We start from the raw sequence: 21,857 nt of genomic DNA, 5'->3' as shown, positions 1-21,857 counted from the left end.
GGGTGGGGGATGGGAGGGGGGAGCAAACACGGAAAGGAGGGGTGGGGGATGTAAGGGGGGAGCAAACACGGAAAGGAGGAGTGGGGGGATGGGAGGGGGGAGCAAACACGGAAAGGAGTGGTGGGGGGATGGGAGGGGGGAGCAAACACGGAAAGGAGGGGTGGGGGGATGGGAGGGGGGAGCAAACACGGAAAGGAGGGGTGGGGGGGAGGGGGGAGCAAATACGTAAAGGAGGGGTGGGGGGATGGGGGGGAGCAAATATGGAAAGGAGGGGTGGGGGGATGGGAGGGGGGAGCAAACACGGAAAGGAGGGGTGGGGGGAGCAAATACGGAAAGGAGGAGTGGGGGGATGGGAGGGGGGAGCAAACACGGAAAGGAGGGGTGGGGGGATGGGAGGGGGGAGCAAACACGGAAAGGAGGGGTGGGGGGGAGGGGGGAGCAAATACGTAAAGGAGGGGTGGGGGGATGGGGGGGAGCAAATATGGAAAGGAGGGGTGGGGGGATGGGAGGGGGGAGCAAACACGGAAAGGAGTGGTGGGGGGATGGGAGGGGGGAGCAAACACGGAAAGGAGGGGTGGGGGGATGGGAGGGGGGAGCAAACACGGAAAGGAGGGGTGGGGGGGAGGGGGGAGCAAATACGTAAAGGAGGGGTGGGGGGATGGGGGGGAGCAAATATGGAAAGGAGGGGTGGGGGGATGGGAGGGGGGAGCAAACACGGAAAGGAGGGGTGGGGGGAGCAAATACGGAAAGGAGGAGTGGGGGGATGGGAGGGGGGAGCAAACACGGAAAGGAGGGGTGGGGGGAGCAAACACGGAAAGGAGGGGTGGGGGGAGCAAATACGGAAAGGAGGGGTGGGGGGAGCAAATACGGAAAGGAGGGGTGGGGGGATGGGAGGGGGGAGCAAACACGGAAAGGAGGGGTGGGGGGAGCAAACACGGAAAGGAGGGGTGGGGGGATGGGGGGGGAGCAAATACGGAAAGGAGGAATGGGGGGATGGGAGGGGGGAGCAAACACGGAAAGGAGGAGTGGGGGGATGGGAGGGGGGAGCAAACACGGAAAGGAGGGGTGGGGGGATGGGGGGGAGCAAATACGGAAAGGAGGAATGGGGGGATGGGAGGGGGGAGCAAACACGGAAAGGAGGAGTGGGGGGATGGGAGGGGGGAGCAAATACGGAAAGGAGGGGTGGGGGGATGGGGGGGGAGCAAATACGGAAAGGAGGAATGGGGGGATGGGAGGGGGGAGCAAACACGGAAAGGAGGAGTGGGGGGATGGGAGGGGGGAGCAAACACGGAAAGGAGGGGTGGGGGGATGGGGGGGAGCAAATACGGAAAGGAGGAATGGGGGGATGGGAGGGGGGAGCAAACACGGAAAGGAGGAGTGGGGGGATGGGAGGGGGGAGCAAACACAGAAAGGAGGGGTGGGGGGATGGGAGGGGGGAGCAAACACGGAAAGGAGGGGTGGGGGGATGTAAGGGGGGAGCAAACACGGAAAGGAGGAGTGGGGGGATGGGAGGGGGGAGCAAACACGGAAAGGAGGGGTGGGGGGATGGGAGGGGGGAGCAAACACGGAAAGGAGGGGTGGGGGGATGGGGGGGAGCAAACACGGAAAGGAGGGGTGGGGGGATGGGGGGAAGCAAATACGGAAAGGAGGGGTGGGGGGATGGGAGGGGGGAGCAAACACGGAAAGGAGGGGTGGGGGGGAGGGGGGAGCAAATACGTAAAGGAGGGGTGGGGGGATGGGGGGGAGCAAATACGTAAAGGAGGGGTGGGGGGATGGGGGGAGCAAATATGGAAAGGAGGGGTGGGGGGATGGGAGGGGGGAGCAAATACGGAAAGGAGGGGTGGGGGGATGGGAGGGGGGAGCAAATACGGAAAGGAGGGGTGGGGGGACGGGAGGGGGAGCAAATATGGAAAGGAGGGGTGGGGGGATGGGAGGGGGGAGCAAACACGGAAAGGAGGGGTGGGGGGATGGGAGGGGGAAGCAAACACGGAAAGGAGGGGTGGGGGGATGGGAGGGGGGAGCAAACACGGAAAGGAGGGGTGGGGGGATGGGAGGGGGAAGCAAACACGGAAAGGAGGGGTGGGGGGATGGGAGGGGGGAGCAAACACGGAAAGGAGGAGTGGGGGGATGGGAGGGGGGAGCAAACACGGAAAGGAGGAGTGGGGGGATGGGAGGGGGGAGCAAACACGGAAAGGAGGAGTGGGGGGATGGGAGGGGGGAGCAAACACGGAAAGGAGGGGTGGGGGATGGGAGGGGGGAGCAAACACGGAAAGGAGGGGTGGGGGGAGCAAATACGGAAAGGAGGAGTGGGGGGATGGGAGGGGGGAGCAAACACGGAAAGGAGGGGTGGGGGGATGGGGGGGAGCAAACACGGAAAGGAGGAGTGGGGGGATGGGAGGGGGAAGCAAATACGGAAAGGAGGGGTGGGGGGATGGGGGGAGCAAATATGGAAAGGAGGGGTGGGGGGATGGGAGGGGGGAGCAAATACGGAAAGGAGGGGTGGGGGGACGGGAGGGGGAGCAAATACGGAAAGGAGGGGTGGGGGGATGGGAGGGGGGAGTAAACACGGAAAGGAGGGGTGGGGGGATGGGAGGGGGGAGCAAATACGGAAAGGAGGGGTGGGGGGATGGAGGGGAACAAATGCGGAAAGGAGGGGTGGGGGATGGGAGGGGGGAGAAAATACGAAAAGGAGGGGTGGGGGGATGGGGGAGAAAATACGGAAAGGAGGGGTGGGGGGATGGGGGGAGAAAATACGGAAAGGAGGGGTGTGGAGGATGGGGGGAACAAATGCGGAAAGGAGGGATGGGGGGAACAAACACGGAAAGAAGGGGTGGGGGGATGGGGGGGAGCAAATGCGGAAAGGAGGGGTGGGGGGTTGGGAGGGGGGAGCAAATACGGAAAAGAAGTGGTGGGGGATGGGAGGGGGGAGCAAAAACGGAAAGGAGGGGTGGGGGGATGGGAGGGGGGAGAAAATACGGAAAGGAGGGGTGGGGGATGGGAGGGGGGAGCAAACACAGAAAGGAGGGGTGGGGGGATTGGAGGGGGGAGCAAATACGGAAAGGAGGGGTGGGGGGTTGGGAGGGGGGCGCAAATACGGAAAAGAAGGGGTGGGGGATGGGAGGGGGGAGCAAACACGGAAAGGAGGGGTGGGGGGATGGGGGGGAACAAATGCGGAAAGGAGGGGTGGGGGGAGAAAATACGGAAAGGAGGGGTGGGGGGATGGGGGAACAAATGCGGAAAGGAGGGGTGGGGGATGGGAGGGGGAGAAAATACGGAAAGGAGGGGTGGGGGGATTGGAGGGGGGAGCAAATATGGAAAGGAGGGGTGGGGGGTTGGGAGGGGGGAGCAAATACGGAAAAGAAGGGATGGGGGAACAAAAACGGAAAGGAGGGGTGGGGGGATGGGGGGAACAAATGCGGAAAGGAGGGGTGGGGGATGGGAGGGGGGAGAAAATACGGAAAGGAGGGGTGGGGGATGGCAGAGGGGAGCAAACACGGAAAGGAGGGGTGGGGGGATGGGGGGGAACAAATGCGGAAAGGAGGGGTGGGGGATAGGAGGGGGGAGAAAATACGGAAAGGAGGGGTGGGGGATGGGGGGAACAAATGCGGAAAGGAGCGGTGGGGGATGGGAGGGGGGATAAAAAAAATGTAAAGGAGGGGTGGGGGGATGGGAGGGGGGAGCAAACACGGAAAGGAGGGGTGGGGGGATGGGAGGGGGAGCAAATACGGAAAGGAGGGATGAGGAATGGGAGGGGGGAGAAAATACGGAAAGGAGGGATGAGGGATGGGAGGAGGGAGCAAATACGGAAAGGAGGGATGGGGATGGGAGGGGGGAGCAAATACGGAAAGGAGGGGTGGGGAGATGGGAGGGGGGATCAAATACGGAAAAGAGGGGTGGGGGATGGGAGGGGGGAGCAAATACGGAAAGGAGAGGTGGGGGGATAGGAGGGGGGAGCAAATACGTAAAGGAGGGGTGGGGGGATGGGAGGGGGGAGCAAATGTTTAAAGGAGGGGTGGTGGGATGGGAAGGGGGAGCAAACACTGAAAGGAGGGGTGGGGGGATGGGAGAGGGGAACAAATACGGAAAGGAGGGGTGGGGGGATGGGAGGGGGGAGCAAATACGGAAAGGAGGGATGGGGGATGGGAGGGGGGAACAAATACGGAAAGGAGGGGTGGGGAGATGGGAGGGGGGAGCAAATACGGAAAGGAGGGGTGGGGAATGGGAGGGGGGAGCAAATACGGAAAGGAGGGATGGGGAGATGGGAGGGGGGAGCAAATATGTAAAGGAGGGGAGGGGGATGGGAGGGGGGAGCAAATACGGAAAGGAGGGGTGGCGGGATGGGAGGGGGGAGCAAATACGGAAAGGAGGGGTAGGGGTGTGGTACTAGCAGGTACGCAGAACGCAGTGACGAGTTGCGAGGCGGTTTAGTGCTTTTAGTAATAACGTTTATAGGCCTAGAGGTAACTGTCCTCAGTCGTAGCCTGACCAACCAAAGGGGTAACAAGAGTTGCCCTCGCAGGGGCTCAATACAAGTAAACACAAACAGAGTAGAACACGACTACGTCCGGCGAGAGCCGGACACTATAGGGCCGCGGTATGGCCGACTACGGGTCCTTAACTAAATAATCAACTTAGCCGTTCTGACGTCCCTCGGCGTTCTGGATGGTGGTCCTTCGGCGTAGCAGCCACTGGGCCCAGCTGCTGAAGAGTTGACGTAGTCTTCGAGCGTTCCGACGCCCGGTGACACCGGGGCACCACAGGCCCCGGAGGAGTCCTTGGATGGGCCGCAGCCCCCGGACTGGGGCAAGTGGCAGCGATGCGGGGTGGCGATCGGCAGACCACCTGTGCAGCTAACAGCTGCGACGGGGAATCCGCGGCGAGCAACGGCCCAGCCCTTGCCGTGGACCGGAGCGGGACAGTGGTGGCCACGGGTGAGAGCATTGCAGCTGCGGGTGGCGGGAGAAAGGCCGCAGCCGCGGGCTGGAGCGAGGCGGCAACGGCCGCGTGTGACCGCGGGCAAGCTGCAGCCGCGGGTTGTAGCGGGGCAGCGGCTCTCGGACGGTCGTCTGGGCGCCGTCCCTCTGATGTCCTAGGTGAACGTTTCTCCTGGCACTAGTAAGTCGCTTTGGCTCTCAGTTGCTCCCACGGTCTCCTGCTACTTCTGTCCCGGTCTGCTGACTCACCGTGACTAGCGTTCCCCGCCCCTTTTTATACTGGCTCCTCCCGCAGCCCATTTGTCCATCTCAACAGTCCGTCCCTGAACTCTGTCCCCTGGGAACAGTTTCCCCCGGAACCGAGGTGACGGTCCCCTTGGTTCCGGCCCGGACACTTGGCGGGGGCCCTTCTTCCCACAAGGGGATGGGAGCAAATACGGAAAGGAGGGGTGGGGGGATGGGAGGGGGAGCAAACACGGAAAGGAGGGGTGGGGGGATGGGGGGGAGCAAATACGGAAAGGAGAGGTGGGGGGATGGGAGAGGGAGCAAGCACGGAAAGGAGGGGTGGGGGGATGGGAGGGGGGAGCAAATACGGAAAGGAGGGGTGGGGGTGTGGTACCAGCAGGTACGCAGGACGCAGTGACGAGTCGCGAGACGGTTTAGTGCTTTTAGTAATAACATTTATAGGCCTAGAGGTAACTGTCCTCAGTCGTAGCCTGACCAACCAAAGGGGTAACAAGAGTTGCACTCGCAGGGGCTCAATACAAGTAAACACAAACAGAAGAGAACACGACTACGTCCGGCGAGAGCCGGACACTATAGGGCCGCGGTACGGCCGACTACGGGTCCTTAACTATATAATCAACTTAGCCGTCCTGACATCCCTCGGCGTTCTGGACGGTGGTTCTTCGCCGTAGCAGCCACTGGGCCCAGCTGCTGAAGAGTTGACGTAGTCTTTGAGCGTTCCGACGCTCCGGTGACACCAGGGCACCACAGGCCCCGGAGGAGTCCTTGGATGAATGGGCCGCAGCCCCCGGACTGGGGCAAGTGTGTTGTGAGTTCATTTTCCCCTTCACTACTGAGGCCCGAGGAACTCCCTCTTCTGGTGAAGAAAGGTAGTGAGCCTGATTGTCAGACACCTGGGGCTGATGATGATGACTGGCTGAGTGGAGTTAATGACTGGATATAAGGCTGCCGACGCCCTTCTGGCCTGCGGGTGATTTCTCTGTGGACTTCTAGGAAACCAGTCTGATTCCTGCTCATCTATAGCTAAGATTTCTGCTTTGCCTTTTTGCATTAGTGTTTTGTTTTCCTTTCTTTTCTGGATTCTGCCATTCCCTGCTGGGGTGAGCTGAATCTCCTTTGCCTGTTGCTCTGTCTTCAGAATATTCCTGAGTACTGGCATAGCCTTTTTTGAAGCCTAGCGTCTTCAGGGCCTTTTTTACTGTCAGTTTGTTGGCTCTTATTTTCATAGGTTTTTTCACGGATTGCAGACAGCAGCCTTCCTGTCCTTTCCTATCTAAGCTAGCTTGGGCCCCATCTTTGCTCAGTCTATCTTTCTGTCTGTGTTTTGTTCTTTCTTCTTGCTTCACCTTCATTATATGTGGGGGGCTGCCTTTTGCTTTGGGGTCTGCTCTGGGGCAGTTTAGATTTCCCTTTCTGTCTTTAGGCTATGTAGTCCTCCGGCTGTGATCGAGGGGCCTAGGGCATCGTAGGAGCCCCCCACGGCTACTGCTAGTTGTGTCAATAGGTTCAGGGGTCTGCAATCCGATAGCTGCCAACTTCTCTGGTTTTCTGGACTTAGCTAGCATTTCTATTTTTGCCTCCTACGGTGACTCAATCATAACACAAGTGGCAGCGATGCGGGGTGGCGATTGGCAGGCCACCTGTGCAGCTAACAGCTGCGATGGGGAATCCGCGGCGAGCAATGGCCCAGCCCTTGCCACGGACCGGAGCGGGACAGTGGTGGCCACGGGTGAGAGCATTGCGGCTGCGGGTGGCGGGAGAAAGGCCGCAGCCGCGGGCTGGAGCGAGGCAGCAACAGCTGCGAGCAACCACGGGTAGGCCGCAGCCGCGGGCTAGAGCGAGGCGGCAACGTCCGCGTTTGACCCGCGGGCAGGCTGCAGCCGCGGGTTGTAGCGGGGCAGGGGCTCTCGGACGGTCATCTGGGCGCCGTCCCTCTGATGTCCTAGGTGAACGTTTCTCCTGGCACTAGTAAGTCGCTTTGGCTCTCAGTCGCTCCCACGGTCTCCTGCTACTTCTGTCCCGGTCTGCTGACTCACCGTGACTACCGTTCCCCGCCCCTTTTTATACTGGCTCCTCCCACAGCCCATTTGTCCATCTCAACGGTCCGTCCCTGAACTCTGTCCCCTGGGAACAGTTTCCCCCGGAACCGAGGTGACGGTCCCCTTGGTTCCGGCCCGGACACTCGGCGGGGGCCCTTCTTCCCACAGGGGGATGGGAGCAAATACGGAAAGGAGGAGTGGGGGAATGGGAGGGGGAGCAAACACGGAAAGGAGGGGTGGGGGGATGGGGGGGAACAAATACGGAAAGGAGAGGTGGGGGGATGGGAGAGGGAGCAAACATGGAAAGGAGGGGTGGGGGATGGGAAGGGGGAGCAAATACGGAAAGGAGGGGGGGATGGGAGGGGGGAGCACACACGGAAAGGAGGGGTGGGGGGATGGGAGGGGGGAGCAAATACGGAAAGGAGGGGGGATGGGAGGGGGGAGCAAACACGGAAAGGAGGGGTGGGGGGATGGGAGGGGGAGCAAACACGGAAAGGAGGGGTGGGAGGATGGGAGGGGGGAGCAAAGACGGAAAGGAGGGGTGGGGGGATGGTAGGGGAGCAAACACGGAAAGGAGGGGTGAGGGGACGGGAGGGGGAACAAACACGGAAAGGAGAGGTGGGGGGATGTTAGGGGGAGCTGGAGCGCCCTGCTGGGCCTGGGGGTACTCGGTACCGGGACCGTCGACTTCCATGGGGGACGGTGTCACGGCGGCGACGACCCGGTCCGTGGCCCAGAGGCATCCTGTATCTAGAGGTGATCGTACTAATCACCATGGAGCACACCGCCATCATACCGTTCAGGAAGGAGACGTGTCCTGTATCTAAAGATGATCGTAGTAATCACCATGGAGCACACGGCCATCATACCGTTCAGGAAGGAGACGGGTCCTGTATCTAGAGGTGATCGTACTAATCACCATGGAGCACACGGCCATCATACCATTCAGGAAGGAGACGTGTCCTGTATCTAAAGGTGATCGTAGTAATCACCATGGAGCACGTGGCCATCATACCATTCAGGGAGGAGACTGGTCCTGTATCTAGAGGTGATCGTACTAATCACCATGGAGCACACGGCCATCATACCGTTCAGGAAGGAGACGGGTCCTGTATCTAGAGGTGATCGTACTAATCACCATGGAGCACACGGCCATCATACCATTCAGGAAGGAGACGTGTCCTGTATCTAAAGGTGATCGTAGTAATCACCATGGAGCACACAGCCATCATACCGTTCAGGGAGGAGACTGGTCCTGTATCTAGAGGTGATCGTACTATTCACCATGTAGCACACGGCCATCGTACCGTTCAGGAAGGAGACGGGTCCTGTATCTAGAGGTGATCGTACTAGTCATCATGGTGCACGCGGCCATCATACCATTCAGGAAGGAGATGGGTCCTGTATCTAGAGGTGATCGTACTAGTCACCATGTAGCACACGGCCATCGTACCGTTCAGGAAGGAGACGGTCCTGTATCTAGAGGAGATCGTACTAATCACCATGGAGCACACAGCCATCATACCGTTCAGGAAGGAGACGGTCCTGTATCTAGAGGCGATCGTACTAATCACCATGGAGCACACGGCCATCATACCGTTCAGGAAGTTGACGGGTCCTGTATCTAGAGGTGATCGTACTAATCACCATGGAGCACACGGCCATCATACCATTCAGGAAGGAGACGTGTCCTGTATCTAAAGGTGATCGTAGTAATCACCATGGAGCACACGGCCATCATACCGTTCAGGAAGGAGACGGTCCTGTATCTAGAGGAGATCGTACTAATCACCATGGAGCACACAGCCATCATACCGTTCAGGAAGGAGACGGTCCTGTATCTAGAGGTGATCGTACTAATCACCATGGAGCACACGGCCATCATACCGTTCAGGAAGTTGACGGGTCCTGTATCTAGAGGTGATCGTACTAATCACCATGGAGCACACGGCCATCATACCATTCAGGAAGGAGACGTGTCCTGTATCTAAAGGTGATCGTAGTAATCACCATGGAGCACACAGCCATCATACCGTTCAGGGAGGAGACTGGTCCTGTATCTAGAGGTGATCGTACTATTCACCATGTAGCACACGGCCATCGTACCGTTCAGGAAGGAGACGGGTCCTGTATCTAGAGGTGATCGTACTAGTCATCATGGTGCACGCGGCCATCATACCATTCAGGAAGGAGATGGGTCCTGTATCTAGAGGTGATCGTACTAGTCACCATGTAGCACACGGCCATCGTACCGTTCAGGAAGGAGACGGGTCCTGTATCTAGAGGTGATCGTACTAATCACCATGGAGCACGCAGCCATCATACCATTCAGGAAGGAGACGGGTCCTTTATCTAGAGGTGATCGTACTATTCACCATGTAGCACACGGCCATCATACCGTTCAGGAAGGAGACGGGTCCTGTATCTAGAGGTGATCGTACTAATCACCATGGAGCACGCAGCCATCATACCATTCAGGAAGGAGACGTGTCGGGTACGTAGAGGTGATCGTACTAATCACCATGGAGCACGCGGCCATCATACCATTCAGGAAGGAGACGGGTCCTGTATCTAGAGGTGATCGTACTAATCACCATGGAGCACGCGGCCATCATAACGTTCAGGAAGGAGACGGGTCCTGTATCTAGAGGTGATCGTACTATTCACCATGTAGCACACGGCCATCATACCGTTCAGGAAGGAAACGGGTCCTGTATCTAGAGGTGATCGTACTAATCACCATGGAGCACGCGGCCATCATACCGTTCAGGGAGGAGATGGGTCCTGTATCTAGAGGTGATCGTACTAATCACCATGGAGCACGCGGCCATCATACCGTTCAGGAAGGAGACGGGTCCTGTATCTAGAGGTGATCGTACTATTCACCATGTAGCACGCGGCCATCATACCGTTCAGGAAGGAAACGGGTCCTGTATCTAGAGGTGATCGTACTATTCACCATGTAGCACACTGCCATCATACCGTTCAGGAAGGAAACGGGTCCTGTATCTAGAGGTGATCGTACTATTCACCATGTAGCACACGGCCATCATACCGTTCAGGAAAGAGATGAGTCCTGTATCTAGAGGTGATCGTACTATTCACCATGGAGCACACGCCATCATACCGTTCAGGAAGGAGATGGGTCCTGTATCTAGAGGTGATCGTACTAATCACCATGGAGCACACAGCCATCATACCGTTCAGGAAGGAGACGGTCCTGTATCTAGAGGTGATCGTACTAATCACCATGGAGCACACGGCCATCATACCGTTCAGGAAGTTGACGGGTCCTGTATCTAGAGGTGATCGTACTAATCACCATGGAACACACGGCCATCATACCATTCAGGAAGGAGACGTGTCCTGTATCTAAAGGTGATCGTGGTAATCACCATGGAGCACACAGCCATCATACCGTTCAGGGAGGAGACTGGTCCTGTATCTAGAGGTGATCGAACTAATCACCATGGTGCACGCGGCCATCATACCATTCAGGAAGGAGATGGGTCCTGTATCTAGAGGTGATCGTACTAGTCACCATGTAGCATACGGCCATCATACCGTTCAGGAAGGAGACGGGTCCTGTATCTAGAGGTGATCGTACTAATCACCATGGAGCACGCGGCCATCATACCATTCAGGAAGGAGACGGGTCCTGTATCTAGAGGTGATTGTACTATTCACCATGTAGCACACGGCCATCATACCGTTCAGGAAGGAGACGGGTCCTGTATCTAGAGGTGATCGTACTAATCACCATGGAGCACGCAGCCATCATACCATTCAGGATGGAGACGTGTCGGGTACGTAGAGGTGATCGTGCTAATCACCATGGAGCACGCGGCCATCATACCATTCAGGAAGGAGACGGGTCCTTTATCTAGAGGTGATCGTACTAATCACCATGGAGCACACGGCCATCATACCATTCAGGAAGGAGACGGGTCCTGTATCTAGAGGTGATTGTACTATTCACCATGTAGCACACAGCCATCATACCGTTCAGGAAGGAGACGGGTCCTGTATCTAGAGGTGATCGTACTAATCACCATGGAGCACACAGCCATCATACCATTCAGGAAGGAGACGTGTCCTGTATCTAGAGGTGATCGTCCTAATCACCATGGAGCACACGGCCATCATACTGTTCAGGAAGGAGACGGGTCCTGTATCTAGAGGTGATCGTACTATTCACCATGGTGCACGCAGCCATCATACCATTCAGGAAGGAGATGGGTCCTGTATCTAGAGGTGATCGTACTATTCACCATGTAGCACACGGCCATCATACCGTTCAGGAAGGAGATGGGTCCTGTATCTAGAGGTGATCGTACTAATCACCATGGAGCACGCGGCCATCATACCGTTCAGGAAGGAGACGGGTCCTGTATCTAGAGGTGATCGTACTATTCACCATGTAGCACACGGCCATCATACCGTTCAGGAAGGAGATGGGTCCTGTATCTAGAGGTGATCGTACTATTCACCATGTAGCACACGGCCATCATACAGTTCAGGAAGGAGATGGGTCCTGTATCTAGAGGTGATCGTACTATTCACCATGTAGCACACGGCCATCATACCGTTCAGGAAGGAGATGGGTCCTGTATCTAGAGGTGATCGTACTAATCACCATGGAGCACACAGCCATCATACCGTTCAGGAAGGAGATGGGTCCTGTATCTAGAGGTGATCGTACTAATCACCATGGAGCACACGGCCATCATACCGTTCAGGAAGGAGATGGGTCCTGTATCTAGAGGTGATCGTACTAATCACCATGTAGCACACGGCCATCATACCGTTCAGGAAGGAGATGGGTCCTGTATCTAGAGGTGATCGTACTAATCACCATGGAGCACACGGCCATCATACCGTTCAGGAAGGAGATGGGTCCTGTATCTAAAGGTGATCGTAGTAATCACCATGGAGCACGCGGCCATCATACCATTCAGGAAGGAGACAGGTCCTGTATCTAGAGGTGATCGTACTAATCACCCTAGAGCATGCGGCCATCATAATGTTCAGGAAGGAGACGTGTCCTGTACGTAGAGGTGATCGTACTAATCACCATGGTGCACGCGGCCATCATACCGTTCAGGAAGGAGACGGGTCCTGTATCTAGAGGTGATCGTACTAATCACCCTAGAGCATGCGGCCATCATACTGTTCAGGAAGGAGACGTGTCCTGTACGTAGAGGTGATCGTACTAATCACCATGGTGCACGCGGCCATCATACCGTTCAGGAAGGAGACGGGTCCTTTATCTAGAGGTGATCATACTAATCACCCTAGAGCATGCGGCCATCATACTGTTCAGGAAGGAGACGTGTCCTGTACGTAGAGGTGATCGTACTAATCACCATGGTGCACGCGGCCATCATACCGTTCAGGAAGGAGACGGTCCTGTATCTAGAGGTGATCGTACTATTCACAATGTAGCACACGGCCATCATACCGTTCAGGAAGGAGACGGGTCCTGTATCTAGAGGTGATCGTACTATTCACCATGTAGCACACGGCCATCATACCGTTCAGGAAGGAGACGGGTCCTGTATCTAGAGGTGATCGTAGTAATCACCATGGTGCACGCGGCCATCATACCATTCAGGAAGGAGACAGGTCCTGTATCTAGAGGTGATCGTACTATTCACCATGGAGCACGCGGCCATCATACTGTTCAGGAAGGAGACGGGTCCTGTATCTAGAGGTGATCGTACTATTCACCATGTAGCACACGGCCATCATACCGTTCAGGAAGGAGATGGGTCCTGTATCTAGAGGTGATCGTACTATTCACCATGTAGCACACGGCCATCATACAGTTCAGGAAGGAGATGGGTCCTGTATCTAGAGGTGATCGTACTATTCACCATGTAGCACACAGCCATCATACCGTTCAGGAAGGAGAAGGGTCCTGTATCTAGAGGTGATCGTACTAATCACCATGGAGCACGCGGCCATCATACCATTCAGGAAGGAGACAGGTCCTGTATCTAGAGGTGATCGTACTAATCACCCTAGAGCATGCGGCCATCATACTGTTCAGGAAGGAGACGTGTCCTGTACGTAGAGGTGATCGTACTAATCACCATGGTGCACGCGGCCATCATACCGTTCAGGAAGGAGACGGGTCCTTTATCTAGAGGTGATCGTACTAATCACCCTAGAGCATGCGGCCATCATACTGTTCAGGAAGGAGACGTGTCCTGTACGTAGAGGTGATCGTACTAATCACCATGGTGCACGCGGCCATCATACCATTCAGGAAGGAGACAGGTCCTGTATCTAGAGGTGATCGTACTAATCACCCTAGAGCATGCGGCCATCATACTGTTCAGGAAGGAGACGTGTCCTGTACGTAGATGTGATCGTACTAATCACCATGGTGCACGCGGCCATCATACCGTTCAGGAAGGAGACGGGTCCTTTATCTAGAGGTGATCGTACTAATCACCCTAGAGCATGCGGCCATCATACTGTTCAGGAAGGAGACGTGTCCTGTACGTAGAGGTGATCGTACTAATCACCATGGTGCACGCGGCCATCATACCGTTCAGGAAGGAGACGGGTCCTGTATCTAGAGGTGATCGTACTATTCACAATGTAGCACACGGCCATCATACCGTACAGGAAGGAGACGGGTCCTGTATCTAGAGGTGATCGTACTATTCACCATGTAGCACACGGCCATCATACCGTTCAGGAAGGAGACGGATCCTGTATCTAGAGGTGATCGTACTAATCACCATGGTGCACGCAGCCATCATACCATTCAGGATGGAGACAGGTCCTGTATCTAGAGGTGATCGTACTAATCACCATGGAGCACACGGCCATCATACCATTCAGGAAGGAGACGGGTCCTGTGTCTAGAGGTGATCGTACTAATCACCATGGAGCACGCGGCCATCATACCATTCAGGAAGGAGACGGGTCCTGTATCTAGAGGTGATCGTACTAATCACCATGGAGCACACGGCCATCATACTGTTCAGGAAGGAGACGGGTCCTGTATCTAGAGGTGATCGTACTAATCACCATGGTGCACGCGGCCATCATACTGTTCAGGAAGGAGACGTGTCCTGTACGTAGAGGTGATCGTACTAATCACCATGGTGCACGCGGCCATCATACCATTCAGGAAGGAGACAGGTCCTGTATCTAGAGGTGATCGTACTAATCACCCTAGAGCATGCGGCCATCATACTGTTCAGGAAGGAGATGTGTCCTGTACGTAGAGGTGATCGTACTAATCACCATGGTGCACGCGGCCATCATACCGTTCAGGAAGGAGATGGGTCCTTTATCTAGAGGTGATCGTACTAATCACCCTAGAGCATGCGGCCATCATACTGTTCAGGAAGGAGACGTGTCCTGTACGTAGAGGTGATCGTACTAATCACCATGGTGCACGCGGCCATCATACCGTTCAGGAAGGAGACGGGTCCTGTATCTAGAGGTGATCGTACTATTCACAATGTAGCACACGTCCATCATACCGTACAGGAAGGAGACGGGTCCTGTATCTAGAGGTGATCGTACTATTCACCATGTAGCACACGGCCATCATACCGTTCAGGAAGGAGACGTGTCCTGTACGTAGAGGTGATCGTACTAATCACCATGGTGCACGCGGCCATCATACCGTTCAGGAAGGAGACAGGACCTGTATCTAGAGGTGATCGTACTATTCACAATGTAGCACACGTCCATCATACCGTACAGGAAGGAGACGGGTCCTGTATCTAGAGGTGATCGTACTATTCACCATGTAGCACACGGCCATCATACCGTTCAGGAAGGAGACGGATCCTGTATCTAGAGGTGATCGTACTAATCACCATGGTGCACGCAGCCATCATACCATTCAGGAAGGAGACAGGTCCTGTATCTAGAGGTGATCGTACTAATCACCATGGAGCACACGGACATCATACCATTCAGGAAGGAGACGGGTCCTGTGTCTAGAGGTGATCGTACTAATCACCATGGAGCACGCGGCCATCATACCATTCAGGAAGGAGACGGGTCCTGTATCTAGAGGTGATCGTACTAATCACCATGGAGCACACGGCCATCATACTGTTCAGGAAGGAGACGGGTCCTGTATCTAGAGGTGATCGTACTAATCACCATGGTGCACGCGGCCATCATACCGTTCAGGAAGGAGACGGGTCCTGTATCTAGAGGTGATCGTACTAATCACCATGGAGCACACGGCCATCATACCGTTCAGGAAGGAGACGGGTCCTGTATCTAGAGGTGATCGTACTAATCACCATGGTGCACGCGGCCATCATACCGTTCAGGAAGGAGACGGGTCCTGTATCTAGAGGTGATCGTACTAATCACCATGTAGCACACGGTCATCATACCGTTCAGGAAGGAGATGGGTCCTGTATCTAGAGGTGATCGTACTATTCACCATGTAGCACACGGCCATCATACAGTTCAGGAAGGAGATGGGTCCTGTATCTAGAGGTGATCGTACTATTCACCATGTAGCACACAGCCATCATACCGTTCAGGAAGGAGAAGGGTCCTGTATCTAGAGGTGATCGTACTAATCACCATGGAGCACGCGGCCATCATACCATTCAGGAAGGAGACAGGTCCTGTATCTAGAGGTGATCGTACTAATCACCCTAGAGCATGCGGCCATCATACTGTTCAGGAAGGAGACGTGTCCTGTACGTAGAGGTGATCGTACTAATCACCATGGTGCACGCGGCCATCATACCGTTCAGGAAGGAGACGGGTCCTTTATCTAGAGGTGATCGTACTAATCACCCTAGAGCATGCGGCCATCATACTGTTCAGGAAGGAGACGTGTCCTGTACGTAGAGGTGATCGTACTAATCACCATGGTGCACGTGGCCATCATACCATTCAGGAAGGAGACAGGTCCTGTATCTAGAGGTGATCGTACTAATCACCCTAGAGCATGCGGCCATCATACTGTTCAGGAAGGAGACGTGTCCTGTACGTAGAGGTGATCGTACTAATCACCATGGTGCACGCGGCCATCATACCGTTCAGGAAGGAGACGGGTCCTTTATCTAGAGGTGATCGTACTAATCACCCTAGAGCATGCGGCCATCATACTGTTCAGGAAGGAGACGTGTCCTGTACGTAGAGGTGATCGTACTAATCACCATGGTGCACGCGGCCATCATACCGTTCAGGAAGGAGACGGGTCCTGTATCTAGAGGTGATCGTACTATTCACAATGTAGCACATGGCCATCATACCGTACAGGAAGGAGACGGGTCCTGTATCTAGAGGTGATCGTACTATTCACCATGTAGCACACGGCCATCATACCGTTCAGGAAGGAGACGGATCCTGTATCTAGAGGTGATCGTACTAATCACCATGGTGCACGCAGCCATCATACCATTCAGGAAGGAGACAGGTCCTGTATCTAGAGGTGATCGTACTAATCACCATGGAGCACACGGCCATCATACCATTCAGGAAGGAGACGGGTCCTGTATCTAGAGGTGATCGTACTAATCACCATGGAGCACACGGCCATCATACTGTTCATGAAGGAGACGGGTCCTGTACGTAGAGGTGATCGTACTAATCACCATGGTGCACTTGGCCATCATACCGTTCAGGAAGGAGACGGGTCCTTTATCTAGAGGTGATCGTACTAATCACCCTAGAGCATGCGGCCATCATACTGTTCAGGAAGGAGACGTGTCCTGTACGTAGAGGTGATCGTACTAATCACCATGGTGCACGCGGCCATCATACCGTTCAGGAAGGAGACGGGTCCTTTATCTAGAGGTGATTGTACTAATCACCCTAGAGCATGCGGCCATCATACTGTTCAGGAAGGAGACGTGTCCTGTACGTAGAGGTGATCGTACTAATCACCATGGTGCACGCGGCCATCATACCGTTCAGGAAGGAGACGGGTCCTGTATCTAGAGGTGATCGTACTATTCACAATGTAGCACATGGCCATCATACCGTACAGGAAGGAGACGGGTCCTGTATCTAGAGGTGATCGTACTATTCACCATGTAGCACACGGCCATCATACCGTTCAGGAAGGAGACGGATCCTGTATCTAGAGGTGATCGTACTAATCACCATGGTGCACGCAGCCATCATACCATTCAGGAAGGAGACAGGTCCTGTATCTAGAGGTGATCGTACTAATCACCATGGAGCACGTGGCCATCATACCGTTCAGGAAGGAGACTGGTCCTGTATCTAGAGGTGATCGTACTAATCACCATGGAGCACACGGCAATCATACCATTCAGGAAGGAGACGTGTCCTGTATCTAAAGGTGATCGTAGTAATCACCATGGTGCACGCGGCCATCATACCATTCAGGAAGGAGACAGGTCCTGTATCTAGAGGTGATCGTACTATTTACCATGTAGCACACGGCCATCATACCGTTCAGGAAGGAGACGGGTCCTGTTTCTAGAGGTGATCGTACTATTCACAATGTAGCACACGGCCATCATACCGTTCAGGAAGGAGACGGGTCCTGTATCTAGAGGTGATTGGAGTAGTCATGTGAACGATAAAGTGACTGTTTCAGAGACTATAGTGCAAGCAGGGAAACATGTCTTGAGTTAATGAATAGTAATGGAGCGACATGCTTACTAGTGCTGGTTATCTGGTGCAGTGTGCCCTTCTGGATGTTGGCTCCGTGTCACTGTTAGGCTTCAGTGTTTCTGGTTAGCTCCTGTACTGACATTGAGCAGCACTTCTTGCTCTGTTGTAGGACAGAAGGTTGCTGGGAGCAATTTAGTAGCGTATCTGTTAGGAGTAGTAAGTAATACCCGAGTTTCAGGAGTCTGAATACCATAGGAGAGGGGTCAGAACACCAGCACTCCAACATCTCTGCTCACACCGTGTCATGGTGCTAGCGCGATCAGCGTATTGTGATCTCTCAAAGCAGTAAATAAGACTGTGGATCAGATGACAGCTATGATACGACGTGTTCCTGGTCGGATCATGTTGAACATCGAGTTAGATGTGAGCGCAGCTCCGCTCATCTGGCTCCTTTGTGCCAATGAGACATTGATGCAAGGGTAGCTTATACTAAGATCTTACTCCTTTCTTCTCTTTTAGGGATTCCGCTTCTTGGATTCTTGTTCTTACTCCCTTTGCAAATCCCTTGGCGCCAGCTGTCTGTCCCCTGGCTTGGTGTGGTCCATTACCTGGCCTGTGTCAGCCCCCAGATAGGCAGTGTGCTGTACCATCTCTTCATGAACCACCATGGCGGAGCACCGGTGTACCACAAGCTCCTCACTCTCGACATGTGCGGCATCTGCCTTGTCAACACTTTGGGTAAGTTTTGCCTCTCTGATAGGTGGTAGAGGACATAACCTTACTGCAGTCACATTATTCCACATCTTAGTAAACATGCTGGGTGGACATCTGGTACAGGGTTGTCCACACTTCGAGTTGTATGCACCACTAGTTACCATGTTGTCTCTCTTCACAGGTGCCCTGCCCATCATCTACTGCACTCTGCTCTGCCACCCTTACACGCGGAGTCTAGCCCTCCTGGCATACACCGGCTTGTCTAGTTATGTGATCTTCTGTGCAGTCAGCGCTCACAGCAACATTAGCCGTCTCTGCTCGTTCGCCTGGCAAGCTGCCTTCCGCTTCTTCTTCTTCTATCTCCGCTGGGCTGGCTTGGGCTCTGGCCATCCATCTTCACTACGCTGCTACCTCCTTATGGATAGCCTGGCTCTACTCGGAGGCATAATTAACGTTTCCAGACTTCCTGAACGTTTACGGCCTGGAAAATTTGACTATTGGTGCAACAGTCACCAAATTATGCACGTCCTGGTAGTGATCAGTATCTTATATTTGCACTGGGGTGTATCCTCCGACCTCACCTGGATTAGCAGTTACCCATGTCTGCTGGAGTAAACACTGACCAAGGTTTAGCAGCAGATGCGGCCGCACCGAGACATAGATGTAGCCTAACACAGGTGCAACCAGCAAAACCAAACTTGAAGTAGACATTTTTAGAAGATATATTTAAGGGCATAGGTATTTATTAAGTACTGTAAAGACTAATGTTCCCAGATTCTACCATATCAGTATTATGCAGGTGCAGAGCTGCAGAAGTGTCATCCAACACGGCCAACCCCAATATCTGCTGTCCTGGGGCTGGGGAGTCATGAGAGGAGGCACCTGCAGGGGCCTTAGGTCTGTTACAATGACTTTCTGCAGGAGCATACGCGAGGGAGGAGAGCGCACAAAAATGGAGAAAGTGGTCATTTCAGAGCCCCCAAATTCAGGGACAGAGCAGAAATGAAATATTTATGTGGTAAAAAATGACAATAAAGTTATTAGATGGTGAAATACATGACGCCACCTGTGGTTTCTGCTCAGAGGTGACCAGCGCTGCAGTGTTGCTCCTCTGGGATGGATGTTGGGCGCAGCTATGATGTTGTAGCCCTCCACAGGTAGGGCTGTAGTCCCAGAGCAAAGATGTTAAGTAAATAGTAAAAATGGCTGTGAACGCTGGGGTGCAGAGAAATGAGAGGAGGACGCAGAGAGGTGCAGTTTCTTTACCTTTTACTGGTAATAGGTTGCAGTCCGGAGCACCACATACAGGTGATGGGATGAGTCCGGCTCACCTGGAGGCATTCAGGGGATCCACCTTGCCAGGTGGGGGTTTAGGACCATCCTTTCTGCGCTTTGTGTGTGGGTCTCCGCTGTATATAACTATGCTGCGACCCTCTATTCGTGATGGTTTCACTAACCTGTACGGCTGTCAGCGTGAGCCTATTCCACGGGTACCGTTCTCTTCACTGTCGGCCCCGGGCTCCTTATCCACTGCCGTGCCCTCAGGTGTGCAATGTCGCACAGGAATTTACAATCCCCTGTACTTTCAGATTCAGCGATCAGGACATACAGCTCCTGTCAGCCTAGGACTCTGATGTCCCTTTTCTCTTTATTAGCGCTTCACTCAGGGGTCTGCTATATGCAGTATTTTAGCTTCCCCAGAGTCTCTCTGTCTCTGCTCTTGCCCTTTCCCTCTTCACAGATCAGCTCTGCCTATCGAGCTCCTCACCGATCAGCTCCCTCTTCTGAACTGACTGGGCCTTCCAGCAAGATCTTTTTACCTCACGTTTAACTGTCTTGTCATTTTTACTCACAGCTCACAGCTGCTTCATTTCCATGACAACTCCCTCAGCTGACTTCCAGCTGACTCACCAACCCCCTCTGCTGGCCAGAATTTATAAGGCATCTCCCTTTTCTGACCTGCAGCAGGAAATTGTGATTTAATCTATTCTGCCTGGCATGGGGGTCCCTTTTCTGCCTCCAAGCATGACTTTACCCATTAGAGGGAGGTAATGTCACTGTGACAACCGGACTCTGGGGTGTCACATTCCCCCCCAGTTAAGTTCAGTACTCCTGGACTGAGGAAAATATAACAAGAATTTTTAACAACAACAATTAATGCAAATCTACAAAGTCTTAAAAATGTTAAAATTATCAAAAACCAGACAAGCAAAAGAAAACAATAGCACAGTTACTGCAGCGACCAGTCCTAACGCTGCTGTCCAGGAATTGTCTTTGTGCTTGTACCTGGAGTTTAGTTGGTGGGAACCGCCTTAACCCACTTTGTGTATCGTCCCTGGGCGTGGCTACAGGGCACTCTGTAGATGGGCCTGTTTTTCGGCCACGCCGACAGCTTATTTCCAAGGCCTTTTTGGAGTAACTATTTACAAATACAGTTCTGACCACACATAGTCCTGTGGCCCAATTGTCCTTTAACTGGTTATTGCGAATACTTTAAAAAAAGGTTCTTACAGTAAGTCTCTGTAGGCTCTCATGCTTAACGGTTACAACTATACATTCTTATTACTTTATTTACATTACGTACTCTCTGTAACGGGCAGGAATCTGACCTCTAGTACTACGAGTGGATCTACGCAGTATAGGTATTTCTGATGACCTGACCTGTTCTCTGATGTCTACTGTTGGTGCATTAGTCACTAGGCTATAAGTAGACTTGTGTAAGATAGGTATTCTAGACTGCCTTCTCTCTACTCCGAGACTCACCATTGGATTGTCAGATTCGCTGTTAGCAGGGGACAGATTTCCGCATTCCTCTGCAGATGTGGTATCTGTTACTGGAGCCATTTCATTTAGAGTCTCTTCTTCATCTGATGCAGTAGGCCGATGAAAGGTTAGGACTGGTACTACTATTGCCTGATTTACTTGTGTCCACGTCCGAGGAAATTCTCCAAGTATAGTATGGATCTTTTCTTCCACCTCTACTATGGGTTGTGGAGTGTCTTGGATTTCTTTCTTGTCCTTCAATTGATCAGGGCACATCTTTATATGATCTCTTGAGACTGCTTCGAAGGTTTCTCCTCCATCTTGGCTGATGATACATACTTTGGTGTTATTAAAGTCTGAAGGCAGCACGGTGTATGGCTCTGCCTCCCATTGGTCATCTATGTCATGGTCACGTGTGTCTGGTCGCAGATGATGCCGCAAGGCGAACCCATAACACACGTGACCCTGAATACACCGCCTCCAGTGGGGCGAATTTAAATAATAGAACGTGCAGGTGGATACGCCGCCTCCACCTGGCGAATTTAGGTATTACACGTTATAAATATATTTC

The 21,857-nt window shown here is 53.9% G+C and overlaps 1 protein-coding gene across 1 annotated transcript; it reads left to right on the top strand.

Moving 5' to 3' along the window:
• The first annotated feature begins 17,849 nt into the window (after positions 1–17,849).
• On the top strand, positions 17,850–19,303 carry LOC141073183 (progestin and adipoQ receptor family member 4-like). The gene is made up of 3 exons (XM_073560568.1): positions 17,850–17,931; positions 18,275–18,547; positions 18,705–19,303. Exons 1-3 carry the CDS (start codon positions 17,850–17,852, stop codon positions 19,136–19,138), a joined length of 789 nt encoding a protein of 262 aa, XP_073416669.1. The 3' UTR covers positions 19,139–19,303.
• Positions 19,304–21,857: the final 2,554 nt, after the last annotated feature.

This window comes from Dendrobates tinctorius, unplaced genomic scaffold (genome assembly GCF_039654945.1).
Source record: "Dendrobates tinctorius isolate UK_male_01 unplaced genomic scaffold, ASM3965494v1 ptg000297l, whole genome shotgun sequence".
Taxonomy (NCBI): Eukaryota; Metazoa; Chordata; class Amphibia; order Anura; family Dendrobatidae; genus Dendrobates; species Dendrobates tinctorius.
Note: the sequence above shows the minus strand (reverse complement) of the source record. Positions and strands in the feature narration are given on the sequence as shown.